We start from the raw sequence: 22,689 nt of genomic DNA, 5'->3' as shown, positions 1-22,689 counted from the left end.
TTACAAGTGAAGCAAACAGTTGAAGAAGAAAAACATGCACTGGCTGATTATTTAAAAGAAAGTCAAGAACATCTATTAATCAAAGTAAAGAACAAAAATCTACTGAAGGCCCAACAGACGAAACAAGAATACAGAAAAGATGTGATAAAATCAAGAATGGAGAGTTGGCAGAACAAAGCACTGCATGGCCAATTTCTGGAAAAAATAAAAGATAAAGTGGACAGTAAACAAACTTGGTTATGGTTAACAACAGGTACATTAAAGAAAGAAACAGAGTTATTAATCCTGGCTGCGCAAGAACAAGCTATCCGCACAAATGCCATTAAGGCCAAAATCGAAAAATCCTCTGATGATGCCAAATGCAGACTTTGCAAAGAAGCTGATGAAACTGTTGATCACATACTCAGCTGCTGTAAAAAAATCACGCAGACTGATTATAAATTGCGGCACAATTCAGTAGCACAAATGATCCATTGGAATTTGTGCAAAAATTATAATATTAAAACAGCAACAAACTGGTGGGAACATCAGCCTGAAAAAGTCACCGAAAATCAGATGGTCAAGATCTTGTGGGATTTCCGTATACAAACCGACAAAATACTGGCGCATAATACACCAGACATCACACTGGTTGAGAAAAATAAGGTCACAATCATAGACATCGCAATACCAGGTGATAGCAGGGTCGCTGAGAAGGAACATGAAAAAATCACAAGATACCAGGACTTAAAAATCGAAATTCAATGACAATGGCACAAACCAGCAGTGATAATTCCAGTGGTAATTGGCACACTGGGTGCTATTCCAAAAGCACTGGAATTACATTTAAAAGTTAAAAATTGACAAAATCACCATCAGTCAAATGCAAAAAGCCGCACTGCTTGGATCTGCACGCATATTACGAAAATACGTTATGACGTCCTAGGCCCCTGGGTGGGGCCCGACTAGTAACCAATGCCAAATCCGGCGAAACAACTGGCCGCTGTGATACAATTGTATAATAATAATAACAACAACAACAACAACAATAAAATAAAATACAAAAGGGGGCATCTTCCCGCATGTTAAAGACAAGAAAGATTAAGGAAACAGTTGGTTCCTTGCTGGGAGAAAGTGGCCAGAAGGTGACAAGCAGCAGGGGTAAGGCAGAACTATTTAACTAATGTATGGCATCTGTCTCTACCCAAAAGGGTAAAACAGTCCTATCCTAAACAACCTATCAAGAACAGCACCCCAAAAATCGGATTAGGAACCCAAGATGAGATAGGGAAGAAATGGTAAGTGAGCACCTGTCTATCTTAGCCAAAGTCCAATTCCCAGGACTGGATGGGTTACACCCCAGGGATCTGAAGGAACTGGCAGACAAGATCTCCAAACAAGTGAACTATATCTGTCAGAGATCCTGGAGTACCGGAGAACTCCTATTAGGGTTGGTTATGCGGTTCCCCTCTTCAGAAAGGGAGAAAAACAGATCAAGGGCCCAAAGCCAACCTGGATTTGTCAAAGCAGATCATGACAGACTAGCCATATTGCCTTCTTAGATACAGTGACAACCCTAGTGGGCTATAGGAATGCCATTGATATAGTTAACTTGGACTTCAGCAAGTCCTGATAGGGTAGACCATAACCTACTACTAGATACAGTAGAAGAATGTGGGTTAGACATAGTCACCCCAGATGGCTTTGTAACTGGTTGACCAACCGCACACACCTGTACTCCTCGATGGAACTGCCTCTTCATGGAGGGAAGAATGCAGTGGAGTCCCCCAAGGCTCTGTGTTGAGCCCAGTACTCTTCAACATCTTCATCAGTGATTTGAATGAGGGTGTTAGGTGTGTAAGCTAACACTTGGGTTAGCAATATATATGCCATGATAGTAGTACTGCTTCTTTAAGTACTGCTGTTATCTCAAGCTGTCATAAGAAGGAGCCAGAATGACTGTTAGCTCTGTTTGATAAATGCTGATCGGTGGGGGGACTCATCAGATTTGCAGATGACCCCAAGCTGGCAGGAATAGCCCACACACCAGAATACAGGCTAAAAATACAGAAGGATCCTGATACGCTTGAACATTGGGCACTGCCTAAGAAAATGAGATTCAATGAAGTAAGGTTCTACGAACATGAAGTGCACAGGTACAGAATACCTTGCTCCACAGTAGTAACTGTGAAGGGGATCTTGGAGTCCTAGTGGACAACCCCTTAATATGAGCTAGCAGTGTGCAACAGCTGCCAGAAAACCCAACACAGTTTTTGGCTGCATAAACAGAGGAATAGAATCAAGCTCCCGTGAAGTGTTCATCCCACTTTATAAGGCCTTGGGAAGGCCACACTTGGAATTCTGCATTCAGTTTGGTCACCATGATGTAGAAAGGATGTGGAGACTCTAGGGAGAGTGCAGAGAAGAGCAACAGAGGGGATCAGGGGACTGGAGGCTAAAGCCTATGAAGAACGGTTGCAGGAACTGGGTATGTCTAGTTTAATGAAAGGAAGGACTAGGGGAGACATGATAGCAGTGTTCCAATATCTCAGGGGTTGCCACAGAGAAGAGGCAGCCCGATTATCCTCCAAGGCACCTGAGTGCAGAACAAGAAGCAATGGGTGGAAACTAATCAAGGAGAGAAGCAACTTAGAACTGAGGAGAAATTTTCTGACAGTTAGAACAATTAATCAGTGGAACAACCTGCCTCCAGACGTTGTGAATGCCCCAACAGTGGAAGTTTTTAAGCAGCTGTTGGATAGCTATTTGTCTGAAAAGTTATAGGATCTTCTGCCTAGGCAGGGGGGGTTGGGCTAGAAGACCTGCAAGGTCCCTTCCCACTCTGCTATTGTATTGCATAGTATTGTATTGCATTGCATTTGCTCTTTGCCTAGTCACCCCCATCCTTGGAAGGCCTTGGGGGAGGGGGGTAATCTCTAACCTGATTGGAGGTTCTTCTATCCCTCCCTGGGGGCTGCAGCCTTTAGCAGCCGGGCTGATTACTCCTCTCCCCTCTGTGTTTTCCAGGCTGCCGGGGGCTGCCGGCTTGGGCCACGTGGGGCCCCTCCTCCCCCTTCTTTCCAAATGGCTCTGCGGGGCAAATACCACAGCCCCGCCCTCAGGAATTAGCCCCAAAAAACACAGCTTTTGCTAAGAGGCCAGCCTCCTTCTCAGAGACTTCTCGCCCCTCCCCCCTCCTTCTCCTACTCAAAGGAAAATTTGAGGGGGGAAGCAAGAATTAGCCACAAAAAACACAGCTCTTGCTGGACAGCCTCTTTTTGAGGGCCTTCTCGCCCCCAACTCTCTTTCTCCTACTTAAAGGAGAGTATCCTTAAGGGGGAAGCCTTCTCCTGTTACTTGGCAGTTAGAAAGGGACAGAACGGGCTTTTAGGCAAGATTTCTGAAACACCGAAGCCGAAGGGGATCCTCCCCTGGGGGAGGAGGAGTTCTCAGGTTGGGGGGGAGGGTTCTTCCTGCAGTCTTGTGGCAGCTGCCTCTGTGATTCATCTAGGAGGTAGGCTTGGGGGGGGGGATTGATCCACCACCTGCCTCTAACCTCCTTAATAAGCCTCCTTTTGGCTCTTTGCTGCATCCCCCGCCCTGGGCTAATGCCTCTGCGATGGTTTCTCACCTTTCAAGGGCTCCACAGAGCCTCCGGTTGTGGTTGTTGCTGGAGGACTGAGAGCTGGGCTCCTGCCTGCCTCCTCTGAGCTGCTGGGGGTCGCCATCTTGGACCACATGGTTTCAAGATGGCCCCCGGCTCCAAATTCAAAAGGCTCCTCTTTGCTGGAGCACATGGAAATGGCTTTTGCCTTTGCAGGCTTGCCATGCGGCTGCAGCTCGCCTCCCCCTGCCTCCCGCAGCTCTTTCTGAGCCTTTCCGGCTCTCACCTTGTCCACTGGTGATAGCTGCCAGTGCAGGCTTTCCAGGGCATTTTAACAACCCTCGTGGCTCAACCCCTGAGGGGAGCAGAGGAGCGCTTCTGCTCCTGAGAAGCCTCTGCATCAAGGGCTGCCTCTAGGAAGCATATATGCCCTCTCCTCCTGCCTGCCCGGCAAGGGTCCTCCCTGAGTGACTCCGTCTCACTCAGTGGCCAGGGCAGCGTGCCGCCCCAGGGGGCTTGTGGCAGTCCAGTTCTTGCAGGAGGAGGCTGTGTGCGATGTAGGGAGGCAGGATTCGCCGGGTCCAAGTTTATTTTCCTTAGTCCTTTGTAAATTACTGGAGGTCCAGAGTGGTGCAACCTTTCCTTGAGGATGAGTCAAATAATGGGGAAGTCCTGCTGGCCAGGGGGCGTTGCCCAAAGAGCTTATCTGACTCATCCAAACATGAGAGGACAAGGTCAACCCACTCTGGATACTCCTCCCCCCTCACTATGGAGAAAGACCTGTATCCAATCCTTGTTGGAGGAAGTCCAAAATTGAAGGGACTGATGCCGTGGCTGGAACTATATCGTGGCTGGCACACCAGATGTTGAAGGCTTTCCATGTAGTGTCATATATACGGTTGGTGGAAGTGCGCCTGGAAACCTGGAGAGTTTGTATGAACCTTGGAAAGAAGTTGGCTGCTGCTAAGGCCGTCCGCTCAATCTCCAAGATGTAAACTGCAACAAGTATGGGTCCAAGTAGATGAGAGAGCTCTGTGTCAAGATGGCCCTGGGGATGGGGATCCACCATGGAGAGATTGACCAAGTCTGCGAACCATGGCCTGCGTGGCCAGTGGGGGGCCAGGAGAAGGAGCTCTGCCTGCTCCTCGATCATCTTGCAGATCACCCTCTGGACCAACGGAAGAGAGGACAAGGCAGCCACTGGAGGATTTACAGCTGGAGTCTCTAGAACTTTAGTCAGTTCAGGTCCTACTTTGTAACGCTTCTTGTCCAGAGTAATGGGGAGAGGCCCTTATCCCGGGGATCCCCATTGCCTTTGGACCAAATCTAGGAAAAGTTTAGTAGAAGGAATGACTTCCTTCTCTACTGAAAGAGAAGATCCATCAGATCCCCTTTTTCTAGATCTGAAGCCTGAGGGGGAGTTAATCCTAGTTTGGCAATCTTTTTAGCCTTAAGGGGGGACTTGGAGACTTCTGGCTTGATAAGGCCCACAAAGGTAGATTGATCTGGTGTTAAGTCTTCATCTTCCGACAAATCAGAGTCTCTGACCACCTCCTCTTCCCCCAATGCCACTGAGGCCTGGTCAGAGTGGGTGGCAGCAGATTGTGTGAACGGGTTCTTGCTGGTCTGTGATCTTGGTGATGGAACAGTTGGAGTAGAGGGAGCAGCAAGTTGTTCTTGGAGGCGAGCTGCAATCCCGTTTGATGGCCTCAGATATTATGGAGGCCATGTCTAGCCCTACTGCTGGCAAAAGACCCTCTACTACTGCAAGAAGGGGGCCAGTCTCGGGAGAAGGCTGAATGGCCAGCAGTTCAGAAGATGGTTGCATAGGCCCTGAACTGGGCTGGTTTGGTGAATCCTGAGACTCCTCTTCACTATCTAAGAAGAGATCAGTAGGCCTGGGATTGTCAATGGGCAGTGGCCCAGGCAGAAAAGGATGAGGGCTGCCAGAGCGCTCTCCATTGGTCTGGGCCTGCTGTTTGGCTGCCAGGCATTGCACTTTGGCAAATTCCTTGTCCAGCTGGTGCTGGCGGCGATCCTCCACCTTTTGGGCGGCCTTGGATGACTTTAGGTGGCCAGCCTTTGGGATGTGGTTCTGGTGCTGCCCATTTTCTGGCAGCTGGCATACCAGAGGGCCCTGCAACGGGACTGTCAGGAGGGGATGGTTGTGGGCTAGCAGGGTCTTGATCCCCCCTTACCAGTAATGCCATCACAATTGGTGGTTCAGGGACTCATGCCACTTGAAGCGCTGGCAGGCCTCCGCAGAACTTGGTGGCAAAAGAAATCTCTTCAGCTCTTCCAAAATTGCTGCCAGAACTTTTGGTGCCAAAAGAAAATGGCTGCCAGAGCTCCAGTTGCTTCAAAATGGCCACTGGAGCTGTTTTCGCACTGAATCATACGGTGGTACCGGCGCAAGCGGGGAATTCGGCCCAGTAGTCAGACATGGAGAGGACAGAGGCCTTTGTCCATTGATCTGATGCCACAGACTGCTCCAGAGCGTACTCATGGCACCCACAGTCCCAGGAGAGGCAGGGATGCAGCAAAATCAATTTTAGAAGAATTTGGAGTTCCGATGGAAAGGGAACAGAAGCCAAACTGATTTTTACATAATTTCTGAATAAACCTAATAACTAACTAAATTGGAGGAGAGTCAATAAAATGCGTCCAGTCCTGATCGGACTGAGTCTAAAGGTGGGAGGAGTCACCAGAGGTACCGTGATGTCACAGTTGTAGACTCAGTCCTATTGGTCCCTGGATAGAGACAAGCCATTGTGGCTGCTGTCTCCATCAACTGGGAACAAGAGAAAGGTTAAAGCATGCTGACAGGGGAACAGAAATAAAAATATTACAAGAAGGTAAGGTAGAAATGAATTTCCTTTCTTGTACTGCACATCATGATAAAGCAGCCTTCATAATTCTAAAAAAGCTTAATAAACAGAACCTAAAAGATCCTGTGCAAGAGGCAATGCCCAGTCTCGTTCCAACTGTGGAATTGCCAAGAATCATCATCCTAACAAAAACAATTCTGCAACACAAAGCACATATAAATGTTGTCTATTCTTTTTATGTAACTTGTTTATAATGTTTATAAAACTTAGTGATTCAGGAGATTTTTCTGGCAATTTAAATGTATTAAATATGCGTATAAAGATTATTCTGAAGAAATTATTCATTGCATTGTAAGTTTCTGAGGTTTTTTTAATCCAGAGATTTAAAAACAAAAATAAAAATGCCATTATGGGAAAAAAGGTATAAAATGGTTTGGGCTGCAAGATATCTGACAACTTATAAATGACCAAACTTCTCCAGCATGGTCAAGTCACAGATCATGAGAATTAATTTTCAACCCACATGGAAAATAACACATTGAGGAAAACTCTTAAAGATAGATTATTCATGATATAAGACACTTTAGACAGCATACAACACGAACAATACAGCCAATTTAACAATGCAGTATTTGTAACAAAACCAAAGGATAATCTTATATAATTATAATTATTTTTTATATAAAGTTTTTTATTTTTTATTTTCATAACAACCACATGTATACTATTACATAACCAACATATTATATTATTAAATGTTTACATCAATTCATCTTACCATCAACTCCTCAAAACAATTATTGGCTCTTCTGCTCTCCATACACCATATTTGTATCTCATCCATCATTTTCTTCTCCCTTTCTCCTCCTCATCCCTACCTCCTTTCTTCCCTCTGTCATCCTTCTCTATTTCCTATTCCTCTCTTCTTTTCCTCTCCCCTTTCCACTCCTTCTTTCTCTCCTCCTCTTCCCCCCCCCCGCCCTCTCTCCTATCCCTCTCTTCTTCCCTTCCCTCTCCCCTCTACTTCACACTCTTCATCTCATTTACTTGGTGTATTTAAGCCTCTGTGCAAGCTCCATTTTATGTTGATGGCATTTATAATTCCTTTTCAATATATATATTTAATTTTAACATATATCTTCCTCCTTCATTTTTAAAAGAGAAAAAAAAGTATACATATATAGGAATTGTATTTTTAAATCAACACATCCCCCCAGCCTATTTTTGGCCGGGATATAGACCTGGTTACAATTCCCAGCTATTCTCAACATTATATTTATATAGTTATGCATCTTACATGCCCCAAATTTGTAGTTCTGTCTTTGTAATCTCAATAATTTCCCATTGTAAGTATATTTGATGTTCCCTCTCTATTTTTCCATACCTTGACTTAGGTTATCCTTAATTGTCTTTAAATAACAATTATTACTGTTCAATGTTCATTTCAATTCCATTAATCTACTATATAGAATAACAGGTGGTACACATCTCACTTTGTTCATCATCTTAGGAGTTCTACATGTGTCCATATTTCATATATTTTAACCCATTGTCAGGCCTGCAGCGGTTCCTTTAAGAATCTCTGGCCTGCCACACTCTCTCTCTATTTCTTTATTATGCTGTTTCATTAGTGGGGAATTGGGAGGGGGAATAGTAAGGAGTAGAATTGTAGAATGTGTTGTTGTCAAAAAAGAACATTCCTTTCTAGAAGGCCAAGGTCATCTTTTGTCTTCGCATCTCTGCACCTGACCGGAACTAGATGGGTGGAGATGCCAACGTGGCAGAGGAAGATTGGACCATGTGATAGGCTTGTGGGTGTGGGAACAAGATCATGAACTTTCAACTGGGTGGAAACCCCAGGAAGTTTAGATTCGGGTTTGCAACAGATGTACCAACGTATCTATTAATAAATTTGAACTTTTTGAAGAGATTTGCCTTGAACTCTGATTTAGTTTTGGATGATATTTGGAATGCTGACACCCATACTTAATTGTGCTTCCATTGTCAAATTCAATCAATTAGCAACTCAATTTAATTATCATGTATAAAAGTGAATCACATACCTTTGCTTTACATTCTCCACATAACAGTTTCATATTTATCCATATTCCATATATTTTAACCTTTATTTAATTATCTTTCCATTATCATATTCAATCAATTAGCAACTCAGTTTTATTATCATGTATAGGAGTAAACCACATATCTCAGCTTTATATTTCTCAGCAAGTCTTTTGTCCCACTTCTCTATTCCTGTCTTCTCCCTTTTCTTTGTTTGTTTCTTTGACATGTCCACCCTCTTCAATTTTCCCCAAGCCACTGTCAAACCCAGTGAAATCTTTTGTATTTCCCTTTGTTGGGGTGTAACCCCCCTCTTCAGTTTTTCTTATGCAACTGTCAAACTCAGTGAGATCTTTTATCTGCTTTATATTTCCTTTTGTTGGGACACACACACTCCTTTTCAATTTTCCCTATACCACTGTCAAACCCATTGAAGTTTTTTGTCTGATTATTTTCCACCGTTTCTACCTTCATTATCCCCTCTCTTTTTCCTTCACTTCTTCCTTCACTTCTTGCTTCTCCTCCATATCTGACTTCAAAATTCTATTTAGATTTGATTTTAATGATTTATGCATATTTTTAATAATTTCACATAGTTCTTCAATTTCCCACCTTTTCATAATGTCTAGTTCCAAAGTTACAGTTAGTTATACAGTTCTTATTTCAGAGTTCTGGTCCACCTTAAATTTAGCTAGTTCAGCTGATGTGGAGAGGAAGAGAGGTGGGAGCCATCTTGATCCTTCGTTCTTCCTTCGGGAACAAAACAAAAACAAAATACTTTCCCAGCTCTTAATTTTATCGCCCCCCCCCCTTGTTACCTTAATGTCCAGTTCCAAAATTACAGTTAATTATATAGTTCTTATTTCAAATTTCTGGTCCACCTTAAATTTAGCTAATCCAACTAATGTGAAGAGGAAGAGAAGCGGGGGCCATCTTGATCTTTTGTTCTCCCTTTGGCAGAAAAAAACCTTCGTATTTTCCTGGTTCTTGATTTTATTATTATTTTTCCCTTGTTACCTTCCACCATAATAATAAATATTATTTTAGCAGCAGCATTTGTACCTGAAACCAATAGAAAGTCACATTCCAAAGACTTTTTAGAAGAGTAAAGTTTTTATAAAATACCTGGTGATCATGAAAATGGAGGGCATCTTTGCTGTTTCACAGAAGAGAAGCCACCACAGAAAATGTCCATTTTCAAGTGCCCTCCCTTCTTATCTTTTAGTAGCTGGAGATCATTAACAGACATTTTCTGTTCACTCAGAGTCAACAAGCAAAGCTTATCTTGGCTAGATGTTCTCATAGATACCCAGGCATTGACTGAGATAGAGCTTTATAGGTAATAAACAACACTTTGAATAGTACAATACATGGAAACAGTACCAACAGTCAATGCAGCTCCTACAACAAAATTAAGACAGTAAGGAATCTGTCCAGTAGATACACATAAGGACAGCTCCAAGTATAGAGAGGTCTTGTGTATAAAACAAACATGATATCTAGGAAAGAATCAGATTCTGGTAAAATACAAATTATATATAGTGAAGCTTTTCCCAAAGAGATCCATTTATAATCAATGAGAGTAAAATGATGGAAACTATAAATTACCCTGAAAATACAGTTTCCTTTGAAAGGGCTCATGGTGGTGTAGTGGTTGAGATGATTAATTAGGATTATAGAGACAGGATAAGTCCACATTTAGCCATGGAAACTTACACATGAGGTTGGTTGCTATAATGAAAAAATAAATATTTCCATAAAAGTCATGGTGAGCTTTTGGAGGAAATGCAAGAAATAAAGATAATAAAAATGAAATTCCTTTGACAAATAAAAAATATGCACCAAAGATTCTGTGTTTAGTCTTTTTTTAACAAACTTGATTAAATTACTGTATTTATAATGAGGTGTTTAACAATGGTGTACAAGAAATCGTATCCAAGTAGATTATAGTGGAAAAAAAATGTGTTTTTGCTGTTAAAGATATAGATTTACATTAATACATGTCCAAATTCTTCAAAATTATTTATTAAGTACTAAAATGGGTTGTGTAAGAATCTTAATTAATAACGCCAGAAAAAATTCTAAGACCCAATTAATTAAATCAGCCATATATTTGTGTCGAAAATCTGTCTCCAATTAAATAAATTATTGCACTGGTTATTACCCCTAAACTGACACTTCAACAATTATACTGCATCTATTCACAAACTGCATATTCTTTAGAACAGTGGTCCCCAACCCCCGGTCCGCGGACCGGTGCCAGGCCGTGGAGTACCTGGCACCGGGCCGCGCAGCGGTTGGGGGCCACGATCGCTGCAGCGGCCGGGGGCCATGACCCACCGCCCCCGTGTCCAGCGCCGCCCTTCTCATTCCTTTTCAGCGCTTCAGCGCCATACTGAACTGTGCCTGCGCAAGGCTACGCTACTAGCGCTGCCTACGCTAGCCCTACGTAGCTGCGCAGGCGCTCTTAGTTTTTTTTTCCAGGAATCGGCCAGTGTTGAAGCACTGAAAAGGAATGAGAAGGACGGCGCTGGACACAGGGGCAGTGGCCGCTGGTGATGTCAGAGTGCCACCAGCGGCCCAGTAACGCCCCCTGTGCCAGTTAGCCCTAATTTGCATACAGAAACTCGTTTTAACGGAGAACGGCGGGGGCCATAGAAACAAGATATGCAGGTATGAGATCAGTGTCCCCCGCACTACCAGCCTGTGCTCATGGTTAGTGCGGGGGAAATAAGTGATCTGTTCCTCAGCCCCTGGACTACAAGTCCAAGCATGTAAGAGTATTTTACATACTGAGAGTTGAAGTACTTTTGTCCAAAAGTAAAAAAAAATGAATAACAAATGCCCGCAAATATGCCAGTTAAAAGTCACATGGCTTTTTTCTTGCCGTTTTTTCACTTCTATAGACTTCTATGACAGAATAAACGCCAGGTTTTTCCCCAAAAAACGCCATACCCTCAACATGCTGGCGTTTTGGAAAACATGCCTTTGAGCGCAAAAATGCTGAAAAACGCCAAAGGGATTAAAAAAAACACCAAAGGAAAAAAACGTGGATATGGCTTTTTGTGATTCCCTATTGAAGAACAGCTAACATCTGGCCGCCCATTTTTTTGACTGAAAAAACGTCATGCGGCAAAATGGGCATTTTTTTTTGGCGTTTTTGCTTAAAAAAACCTAGTGGAGTTCTGACCTTATAGTATTTTGTGCTACTATCTCTATTAACGTTACTGGAGTAACCCATATTTAGGTCTCTCCACTATTGCTTATCGTCCGTGTATGCAATATTAGAGTCCCAGTCATGGATGATATTGTCAGCACCGTCTGTGGTGGGATGAGAGAGCACCATTGGGGGACGGAGCAGTTTGGTAGACTGCTACCCCCACCCATAGCCCATATACTCCGATTCGCACCTCCTTTTCCAGTTTACAAGCAACAGCCTGACGGTAGATCAGTTTACTGAAATATGGATTACTTAAAGGGGTACTCCGGGCTGGGAGTTTTTTTACATTAATAAAATACTTACCTAGACAAGTGTTCCCCAACTAGGGTAACTCCAGCTATAACAAAACTACAAAAATGGGTCGGTACATTTTTTGGGGGGGAGGGCAAGCTGATGTTTTGCATCGGGCCCATGAGCTTCTAGCTATGCCCCTGCGCTCTTCTCTCTTTTCACTGGTACTTTCTCATTTTTACAGTGGTTGGTGTAGGTGTATATTGTTTTTGCTCAAATTTAACCCACAAATTAGCGAAACAGATGTCGTTAGAAAGTTTCCTTGGGAAAAAGGCCCAGTGAAGAGACAGAAGAAGAGCCTTCAGCATCAAAGAAACATAAAACTTTTAACAGACAATACAATGAGTCCTACTTGAAATATGGATTTATCGGGATAGGTGATTCCCACGCGCCAACCCCGCTCTGCATAGTTTGTGGTGAGCGGCTCTCTAATGAGGCAATGAAACCCTCAAAACTGCTTCGCCACTTGAATGCCAAGCACCCTGGATTAAAAGACAAACCCCTGCAGTATTTTGAAAGAAAAAAAAGGGAACACGAAGGACAGAAGATATTTCTGAGGGCCACCACAGCAACAAAGGAGAATGCTCTGAGAGCATCATATTTGGTGGCTAACCGTATTGCTAAGGCTAAAAAGCCATTCACTATCGGTGAAGAATTGATCTTGCCCGTGACTAGGCGCATTGATGAAATAGCTGAAGACATTGAGACACAATTGTTGGAGAGGATTAATACATCACCGTGGTACGCACTACAGGTTGATGAATCTACAGATATCGACAACAAGGCAATACTACTTGTTTATGTGCGATATCTTTATCGGGAGGATGTGCATGAGGATTTATTATGTGCACTATCTTTGCCAACCAACACCACAGGAGCAGAACTGTTCAAGTCACTGGATGGTTATATATCAGGACAACTAAAATGGTCCTTTTGTGTCGGCATATGCACAGACGGAGCTGCTGCCATGACCGGACGGCTGTCTGGTTTAACCGCTCGGATTAAGGAGGTTGCACCTGAGTGCGAATCTACACATTGTATCATTCACAGGGAAATGCTGGCAAGCCGAAAAATGTCACCAGAATTTAACAGTGTATTGAATGATACGGTTAAAGTTATTAACCACATCAAAGCAAACGCCCTTAACTCGCGTCTATTTGAGCAGCTTTGTGAGGAGATGGACACAGAGCACAGATGCCTTCTCTTATACACAGAAATAAGATGGTTATCCAGAGGCAAATCACTATCCAGGGTGTTTGAATTAAGAGAGCCATTGCAAAGATTTCTCTCAGAAAAGAAGTCACCACTGGCAGCACATTTCAGTGACAAGGTATGGCTTGCAAAACTGGCTTACTTGTGTGACACATTTAGCCTGCTCAATGAACTCAATCTGTCCCTTCAGGGGAAAATGACAACTGTTTTCAAGTTGGCTGACAAAGTAGCTGCATTTAAAGCCAAACTGGAGTTGTGGGGACGGCGTGTGAACAGAGGCATTTTGGACATGTTTCAGGCATTAGCGGGGATTTTAGGAGAGACTGAGCCTGAGCGTTCATTCTCCCAGTTGGTGCACGATCACCTGTCTTTGCTTTTAGAAGAGTTCGAGCGCTACTTCCCAACCACAAAAGACCCACGAACTGGTAAGGAATGGATCCGCGACCCATTTGTCAACAAACCAGACGAATGTAGCATGTCTGTACAAGAAGAAGATCAACTGCTGGAGATTGCAAATGACGGCGGCCTTAAAACTGCATTTGAGACAACAACTCTGCCGGTGTTCTGGATTAAAGTCATGGCGGAATATCCTGAGATTGCCACTACAGCTCTTAAGTCCCTTTTGCCTTTTCCAACATCCTATCTGTGTGAAGCGGGGTTTTCTGCAGTGACAGCAACCAAAACAAAACAACGAAATAAACTGGACATAAGCAAGACACTTCGGGTGTCATTGTCTCCTATTACCCCCAGATGGAACCGTCTCGTTGCAGAAAAACAAGCTCAGGGTTCTCATTGATTCACTAGATTCTAGTAACTAGAGCGCTTAGTTAAAGTTTAACTGTTAAAATGTTAAAGCACTTTATATTTATGTAATTGTATTTTATTTTGTAAGGCATGTTTAAATACAATAAAATAAAAGTTGTTTAATCAAAACAATCTGATATATAAACAATCAATGTGTCGTCGCGAACAACGCCCCCCCACCCCTGCGCGCGCTCAGTGGGCCACGGTAAAATTATCAAAGGCTGACTGGTCCGCGGCGATAAAAAGGTTGGGGACCACTGCTTTAGAAGATATGACGCCAAACTAAAATAGTCAAGTACATGAAGAGAATACAAGTCTCAGATCAACCATGCTTTAACAGTTTACTCATCGTTATTTGCTAACTCCCTAAGCAACTTAGTGTACATGAATTCTATACTTTCCCCAGATCTGTGCATAAAATGGATTAACTTCACAACAGAAAATAAAGGCTATTCTGAATTGTCTGTTGCTTTATTATTGTAAACATTCTCTAAAGCTAAATGTTTGCTGGCAAATCCAGGAAGAACCCTTACTAAGCAAGCTGTTCTGTCAAACAGGTTCTTAGAAAACAATCACCCATTTGGAAGCATCAGTTTTATATAAACGTTACATTATATGGCTGAATCTCTTACTGGCCATTCTTAAAACGCAATACTTTCAAGGAAGCTGTATCCCTCTTCCTATGATTTACATTGTCCTATTCTTAGTGATATGGCATTAAATTGGTTTTCTTAGCATTTCGGAAAACAGTCAATTAAAAGCTGTTCTGAGTGCACCAAATTCACCAACTGCACTTACATAAACTCCTCCACTCTCAACAGATGGAAGATCTAGCCATATGTGAACAACTTACAGTTCAGTTTAGCTTAACGCAAAGCATACCTCATGCCCCTCAGTGGACTACTAAACAAACCTTTAAAAACACACAAACACAAACAATTTGGGCAGATTTTAATATCTCGTTATGGTAAACAAAAATCATATCCTGAACCAATCAGAGCATAAATCATAGTATTTTTTATCAATAGGATCACTTATAAAAATGTGTATATTTCAAATCTTTATAGTTAAAGCCAGTTTAAATATCAGTATTAAAAACAAAAATAAACCACAGGGAGCAGGCATCTCCTGCTTAATGCAACAAGGTTTTTTGAAAGTGAAGCAAAGTAGCCCTATCTTAATAGTCCTAATCAAAACATCACCCTCCCAGAAACAGAATGCACTTGCCCATTAATTCCCCTGGAAAGAAGTCACCCCTAATTTCACCAACCTCCCAGATCCCGAAAGCGTCAAGCCGTGGGAGCCCGGGGGGGGGGGGGAGGCACTCATGTTGCTTGTCGCCTTCAGGATACCACTAGGTTGGTGAGTGACGCTGTGCCCAGCCAGAGAGGGGGGTTGTCAGGTGGCTGCTCTCTTGCGAGAGGGTCCCCAAACAGCCGGGCACAGCTTCAAGGGCAAACCGCATGACCATGCTCACAAGCAGCCACCCAGCAACCTCCCTTTCCAGCTGGGCACAGTGCTATTCACTGACCTAGGGGGTATCCTGAAGGTGCCAAGCCATGTGGTGCTCTGCCCACCCCCCCAGCTCCTGCCGCTTGGCACCTTCGGAATATCCCTAGATTGGTGAATGGCGCTCTGCCCGGCTGGAGAGGGGGGCTGCGCGAGTGCCTGTTCTGCCCCCAGATCACGTGTCTCCCAGCCTCACTATGCCCTGGCCCAGCTCTCCCTGCAGGACCAGGGCACCACCGCTCCCCCAGCATGGCTCCTCTGGCTTCCAAAGTCCGGAGATCGGCTGCCAAGTCTTCCGGAAGTGGCCGCTCTGGTAGTACACTCTATGGTTGTGGGCCAGCTGCTCATGAGCATGGTCACCTCATGGCTGCTGTGTTGCGCTGCTGCGACACAGCCATTCGCCCTGAGGCTGTGCCCGGCTCTTTGGGAGCCCACCTGCAAGAAAGCAGCCACCCGGAAACCCCAAAACAATAAGCCTCCCCACCAATAATAAAGCCCAAGCCATATTTTGGGGGTCAAAAGAAAATAAGACCCTGTCTTATTTTCAGGGAAAGACTGTATATTTTTTTCATTACTACGAAGAAAGGGTCAGGCAGATTGTCAAAACTTGACAGAGCTCAATTCATCTGTCTGCCAAAACAACTGCAATAGAGGTTCATCTCCAAGACAAAAATTTCATTATAATGAGAGAACATGGTAAAGGTCTGGGGTTCCTTGGCATCTCTCAGACTGCTGTTGAATGAGAAATGTAAATGAGTAATAAGAGAATTAAACATTGTTGTCTTCTGTGGACAATAAATGTGAATAGACTGAAAATGCCAGAAAATTACAATGGAACAAACAAAATAAAAAGAACAAGAAATCTTTGGGTAATTTTATCAAGTAGCTGTGCAATCAAAATAAATATTGCCAATTTTTAAAGAATTCACTAAGATGAAGATAGAACAGAACATCCATTTGCTATAATTGCTGAGGAGACTACATAAACTAGATATAGAGAACTATTAATAGCCCTCAAATTATAAGGGTTATTAAAAATGGAAGTTTGACAGTAATACAGAGGATACAATACAGTAGAAAATCATCTCTCTTAAAAGCTGCAACTATGTGCTGTGAGTCACAAGGGAGTTTGCTTAACAGTCCCTGTGAGGAGCAAAAATAAAGCAAGTAATAGACAAAATGGATGCATTTGCAGACACAATAATGAATGTGGCTTTTCACCCATAGAAACTTGGTGATTATGTGCATTAGGTTTTATGGACATAGAGTTAGCCTATTACATATGTATTTATTTGTTCAGAATTCTGTGCTTACTCTTGAATAAATATAGAGGAAATGTTTTCATTTTCCACATTTCTATTGCAGTGTCTGTTATAATATGCAAAGAAATAAGTTCAAAAGGAACACTTACTGAACATAAACGGGCACAATAATAAATAAGAATAAGAATTCTTATTATAAGAATTATAAGGAGTTCTGTCCTGAAGCAGTCAACAAGTACAGAACCCTTTCAGATGCCCAAATATGCAAATAAGAAAGAGTAAAGGTGCAAAATTAGTATGCCTATTCCTTGGCTCTAATTGTTTAGGCAAATACCTGAAGAAATTGCTCAGAAGACCAATACCCATATTAATACAATTTCAAGAGCTATTATTCATTGGGTCAAATAAAGCCATTGCTTGCATATGTCAGGATATGGGTGAATGAATTTTTCCACTGAATGGACATTTAGACCCCCTCATAAAAATGTCCTCACATCTGCCTGTACTTTTTTTCTCTGTCAAACATCTTGAACAGCTTTGTGTTAAGAGGAAGCCCTCTGCCTCAAGTTAGTCAATCATTGGTAATCTTTGAAGTTAAGCCTCTAAAACTATATCAACACTCCAATGTAAGAAATCGTGTTTAAAAGAATGTGCTTGAAAAGTTCCTGAACTTTTCATTCTGCACTATTATAGTCAGAGAAAATTTGGTTACTATATTTTATTACAAATTATGTTACTCTTATATTAGCCACAGAGGAAGTATGATCTTTTCTACTAATTTAGAAAATTAGTAGAATTTTCTACATTTTTCAACAAAAAACACCATGTACATATAGCACATCAAATGGATCAGATTTGGTAACCATGAAATTCAAAACACTCTGCCTCTTCCTCATCCTCTTTCCTTGACTGAACTTTGAGAAATCTCTAAAGCCTCAGAAATGTAACCAATAGACTTTCAAGGCATTTGCTACCAGTTGAAAAGCTGCATCTCATTCTCATCATATTAAAACAATTACATTTGCAATAACTCAGAACTTTAATTTTAAGGAAAGGTTATACTCAGTTGAAGTAATAATTTTAAAAGACATGTAGTAGAAAGGTGAAGAATGGGAAAAAGGAAAAACAGCAAAGGACTGTAGTCTCCTTCATCCCACCTTTGGAGGACACCTTCCACAGTGACACGGTATTGTGTGCAGGGAAGATGGAAAATTTTGAGAATGAAAGGGATCAAAGGCAAACACTCTGGACATCATCATTGCAGCACAGGCCCAAAAAGGGGGTTGGAGGCTTGTTTTAGCTAAATACCATTTTGCCATTATCAAAACAGAAGGAAAACAAATCTATGTTAAATCATCCTACAAACACAGGACATCTTATCCACCCATAACAATTCAGGAGCTTGCACACACACCAACTGCTGGACTAAATGCTATTCTACAGAAGCAAAGGCAAAATACTGGAGTGGCCACTGCTCTATGATGGAGTTTTATAAAAATGAACCAGCTAATGGCATTTTTTTTATTACTTTTGTCCCTTTATTATACTTTCCCTCTTTAAGGGTTCCATATAATAAGTTGTACTGGAACATATGTGCAAAAACCACCACATGCCAAAAGCAAGCACTTTAACGTATTACATATGCTTCTTAGGAATTTAAGAATGAGGCTTGCTTCCATGCAAGTATAGATACAGAAATAGATATCAATCAAGGTTGCAAAATTACACACAAAGGGGGGCTTGCTTCAAGCTAAGGATGAATCAAAGCCAGGAAAACACTGCCAGTGATTGATGTACCAGCTATGCTTCACACTTACTGAAGGAGAAATGAAAGAAAACCGGTACAAGATACAATAGTTATTCCATGACTTGGGGGAGGAAAATTCAACAGAACCTGATATTTAGTAAATGGGCTTGGTATGTTAAGCAGGTTTTCCTAGATCTTTTGCAAGATTCTTTTTCCAAACCGGCCTGTGCGCTTCTCATTTGAAAAGTTAAAGCGTTGCCTTTAGTTCAGAAAAGTAGCGCCCCGCCCCACTTTTCTTCCAGCCTCTTCCCACCGAGCCGGTGCCCGGGCCGTCGCCTTTTTCCCCTTCTGCGGCTGCTGCGGAGTCCTCGCTGCCCGGAAGACTACACGCACGGGGGCCTCCCTTTCAAGCCCTCCCGTGGCCAACCGAGGGCCCAAGGGAGCGTCTCTGCCTTCAGACACCCCCACCCGGCTCGGCCCACTCCCAGCAGCTACTTACTCTGCGTATCCCGTGGTCCAGGGCAGCCGCTGGGTCTCCTTGTTGAGGATGAGGATGGGGCGGGCGATGTGATCGGCGGAGCACTCGACCTCGTCCTGAGAGAGCCCCAGGAAGTCGGGTCTGCCATAGGGAAAGCGAGCAGGCAAATCCAAGCCCCCGCCGGGCTCCGAGGCCGAACTGCCGGACATGATGCCTCCCACCAGATTGGCCACGGCAGACCTCATCCGCGTCAGCATATTAGTCCCGCCGCCCGCGGCACCCACGGGGCCAGGGGAAGCACCATCCAAAGCGGGCGGGCGCGCAAGGCGACAGCAAGGCAGGTTTCACGCTGGAGCAAAAACGCTTCCGCCGCGGAGGGGCTGCATGGAACGGACGGCGAGGAAGTCACCCGCGGGAGCCGCCGAGCCGAGGAGGAGGAGGAGGAGGAGAGAGCACCCACCGTGGCGCGGGCATAGCAGCAGGAGCGGCGGCCACCCCGCTTGGCTCTTCCGCGGCGGGCGCCGATACCCGAAGTTGACCCGAACGGAGCGGCTTGCGCGGCTCCACGCGCTGCGTCACGTGATGCCCGGGCTCGGTGGGCCACGCGAGCTTCCTGTTCTTCGGGCTGCGGCAGCGCGCTCGCTACCAGCGCAGCCCCGGAGATCTTGCGGCGGTGGTTGGCCTGGTTCTGGGGGCTGCCGGCGGAATAGGAAAGGCCGAGGGGGCTGGGAGACAGAAGGCAAAACCAAAGAGAATTGGCTTAAGAGCAAAGGGCGACTCCATGTTAGTCTTCCCCGAGTAGAAAGTTGCCACGCATTTCTACCTTAGCCTAGAAGTAGGGCCGCTTCAATTGAATCGCTCCCTAGAGGTGAGTGAGGGTTGCAGCCTCAGGCTTCAATATTGTAAGGAGCAGGGCAATTTTCAAGTTGGAAGTATTTTAAAAAAAACTTTTGTAACCAGTCCTCTTTTTACTTTGTCGACTGTCCCTTGGTGAATTCCGTATGAGTTTTTCGTTAATCGGGCTTTATTAATAAAGAGTTCAATGTTGCATTTTTTGCAGGTGGCTGGTTCTTCCGGGTTACACCTACTGGGATCTGATCCATTCAATACAAAGTGGTTCAAGGTGGGGGAGGGGATGCATACAGAACATCTAATCTGCTCCTCTCTCTTATATTGTGCTGTGCTTTTTATTGTATTTATTGACCTGTTGGCCTCTCAGGCAGCACATATGAATTCCAAGTTAGTTTGCATATAAAAGACAATACTGAGAGTCAGAATGAAGTGCTGCAGATGCATAAAGCATCCATCTTACTCATAAATGTCCCATCCCCAAGTTTGGGCCCACTCCTAGGGTGCCGTCTTTGACAGTCACACAGAACCAAGCACTTGTTAGTCTAATAAAAGATGTACCTGCCCAACAAATCAGTAAATCTTTTTTTTATTAAAAGTTTTTTAATTTTTAATTTAAAACAAATACAACATCCTTCTTTACATGCTATAGAAAGTGTATCAGTTAGTTACAAATAGACTTTTGCGCATCTCTTCCACAGTCAAGAAACATAGTTCATGTTAGCTCGAGCATTTTATATTCATACATATCACCATCATCATATATCCATTTTCATTTGACTATAATTATTATTTTAAAAAAAAGATAATGGTAATAATAATTTTTGTTTCTTAAACAATACATGCCCACACCAGTGGGGAAAGAAAAAATTGAAGAAAAAGAAAAAAAAAAGACAAAAAGAACAAAACAAAACAAAACAAAAAGGTAACACAGGTATATATCAAAACAAAAAAAGTATATCAGCTGGTTACAACATGTTTTGGTGCATCTCTTCCATTAATTCATATTATAATTAATTCATATCGTAATTCATATTAATTCAAATATCTTAACTCATATGTTTACCATATTGACATCATTATACCTCCACTTTTAGTTGACTACAGTTATTTAAACATCCTTCATCCTTAACTATGCCAAAGGTTTAGTCCATAACCACATGCTGACATCTCATTTACTTGTTTGTAAAATCCTCTATTAACATCAAATCCTCATATCCTGTTTTAGCTGAATATCCATAATATTTAATACCAAAAATTCCATCTTCCATGCAATGTAGTTTATTATCATTCTCCCTTCTTTATGTAATTATGTCGTATATCGTAACATTTTCCCCATATTAGTTAACATTTAACTGTATATATTTTATTTTATTTTTTAATAGTAACAATTATTGTGATTAATAACCTTTGTATATGGTCCAAAAATATTTCCAACCTTCCCTTCTCATATCCAATTATTATTTATCATATCAACTCCACATTATATACATTACTATCAATATCAATTATTATTCAGCTATAACTATTACAAATAAGAGTAATTAGATTTCGCTAGTTTCAAATTGTATTCTTCCATCTATCAGCCTATGTCTCTCCAATAACAAAACCTTCTCAATCCTATTGGCATTCGTAGAACAGATTTACCAAATGTTTTTATAAGCAAGTCCAAACAGGGATAGCACCTTTTTACTCAGAATGCCTCTGATGAAATAATAACGTTGTCCCAGGCTTGTTAAACTTTTCAATTTGTTTTTAATTCTCAAGGGTGGAATTAAAAATTCTGCAAATGGTGTTTCATAAAGTGTAGATTCTTTAATGCTTCTCATTCCTCCTGCGCTCTGTCTTTTAAAATAAATCTTCTGTATGGCTGCATTTCTTTCTCCCTCCGAAATAACCCAGACGCCCTGCATGTCAGCAAGTTGAGATGCTTCATTTCTCACAATCTTCATTTGTATTTCAGGAACATTCAAACATTCAACGTTCTCACTTTTTTCTTCATATTTTAATATCAAGTGGTCCAATTTTTTTTCAAATCTTTCATATGAGTCAAACAACTTTTGAAATGCAGAAAAAAACATTTGAAACGAACTTTTCGGAGTATGTATCGACGCCATGTTGTGACGCAGTCTAAAATATTTGCAAGTAAAAACACGCTGGGAGCTGTGCAATCTTATCTGATCTTAGACCAACACAGTCAAGCAATAAAAGTGTCAGATCGTAAAAAGCCAATTTATAGTAAGTTAATTTACAGCCCACTTAAAGAGAGTCAGAGAAAGTATTAAAGTAGATCTTTGAAACATCTAAGAAGTAGGGTAACCACCGGCCATAAATCCATTAAAAAAAAACCAATTCGCCGCTAGATTCTTCTGTTCTTTGGTTTCAATTAGCTTAGATTTTAGTGCGGACCGCCTCTCTTTGAGTAATAAAATCAGCTTACCAGTTGAAATCACTTCTACCATTCTTAGGGGCTACCTGCAGTTTCGGTTAGCATACAGCTAATCCAGAAGGAGTTGGCAAAAGGGGTTGAATTCCGAGCCCCCCCCGAGACCTGCGAACGTCTCTGAGGTCACTGGATCTCCCCAAACCTTCACTGTCTCTTCGGGACAGCTAGGATCGAAAACGACCCGTCCAATTCCTTCGGAATAGGGGAATTTCAGGAATGGCCTGAAACTCCGTCTTCTCACTGCTAAGCCCCGCCTTCTTCGAGTAAATCTTGAAAAGTCTGCAAAAAGAACCCCCACCAAGTCTTGATTTTAGGATTGTACAGGGAAAGGGAAAAATCATGCTTTGGATCTGGGGAAATACAAAGTATGTTTTTTATTATAAAAATTTAAGCAGCAAA

At 42.6% G+C, this 22,689-nt stretch overlaps 1 protein-coding gene across 1 annotated transcript in view; it reads right to left on the bottom strand.

The window, feature by feature from the left end:
* The window catches only part of PPM1H (protein phosphatase, Mg2+/Mn2+ dependent 1H), a 96,505-nt gene extending 76,979 nt beyond the window's left edge, over positions 1–19,526 (bottom strand). Inside the window, exon 1 of the mRNA XM_087723524.1 lies at positions 19,017–19,526. Within this exon, the coding sequence (XP_087579650.1) occupies positions 19,017–19,252 (236 nt within the window). The 5' untranslated portion in view covers positions 19,253–19,526. The remainder of the gene's footprint in view (positions 1–19,016) is intronic.
* Between the last annotated feature and the right edge of the window lie 3,163 nt (positions 19,527–22,689).

Source organism: Thamnophis sirtalis, unplaced genomic scaffold, assembly GCF_051295495.1.
Source record: "Thamnophis sirtalis isolate CommonGarterSnake01/CBP01778 unplaced genomic scaffold, rThaSir2_p1.2 scaffold_9, whole genome shotgun sequence".
Classification (NCBI taxonomy): domain Eukaryota; kingdom Metazoa; phylum Chordata; class Lepidosauria; order Squamata; family Natricidae; genus Thamnophis; species Thamnophis sirtalis.
The sequence above is the reverse complement of the archived record's forward strand: the minus strand, read 5'-3'. Positions and strand labels throughout refer to the sequence as shown.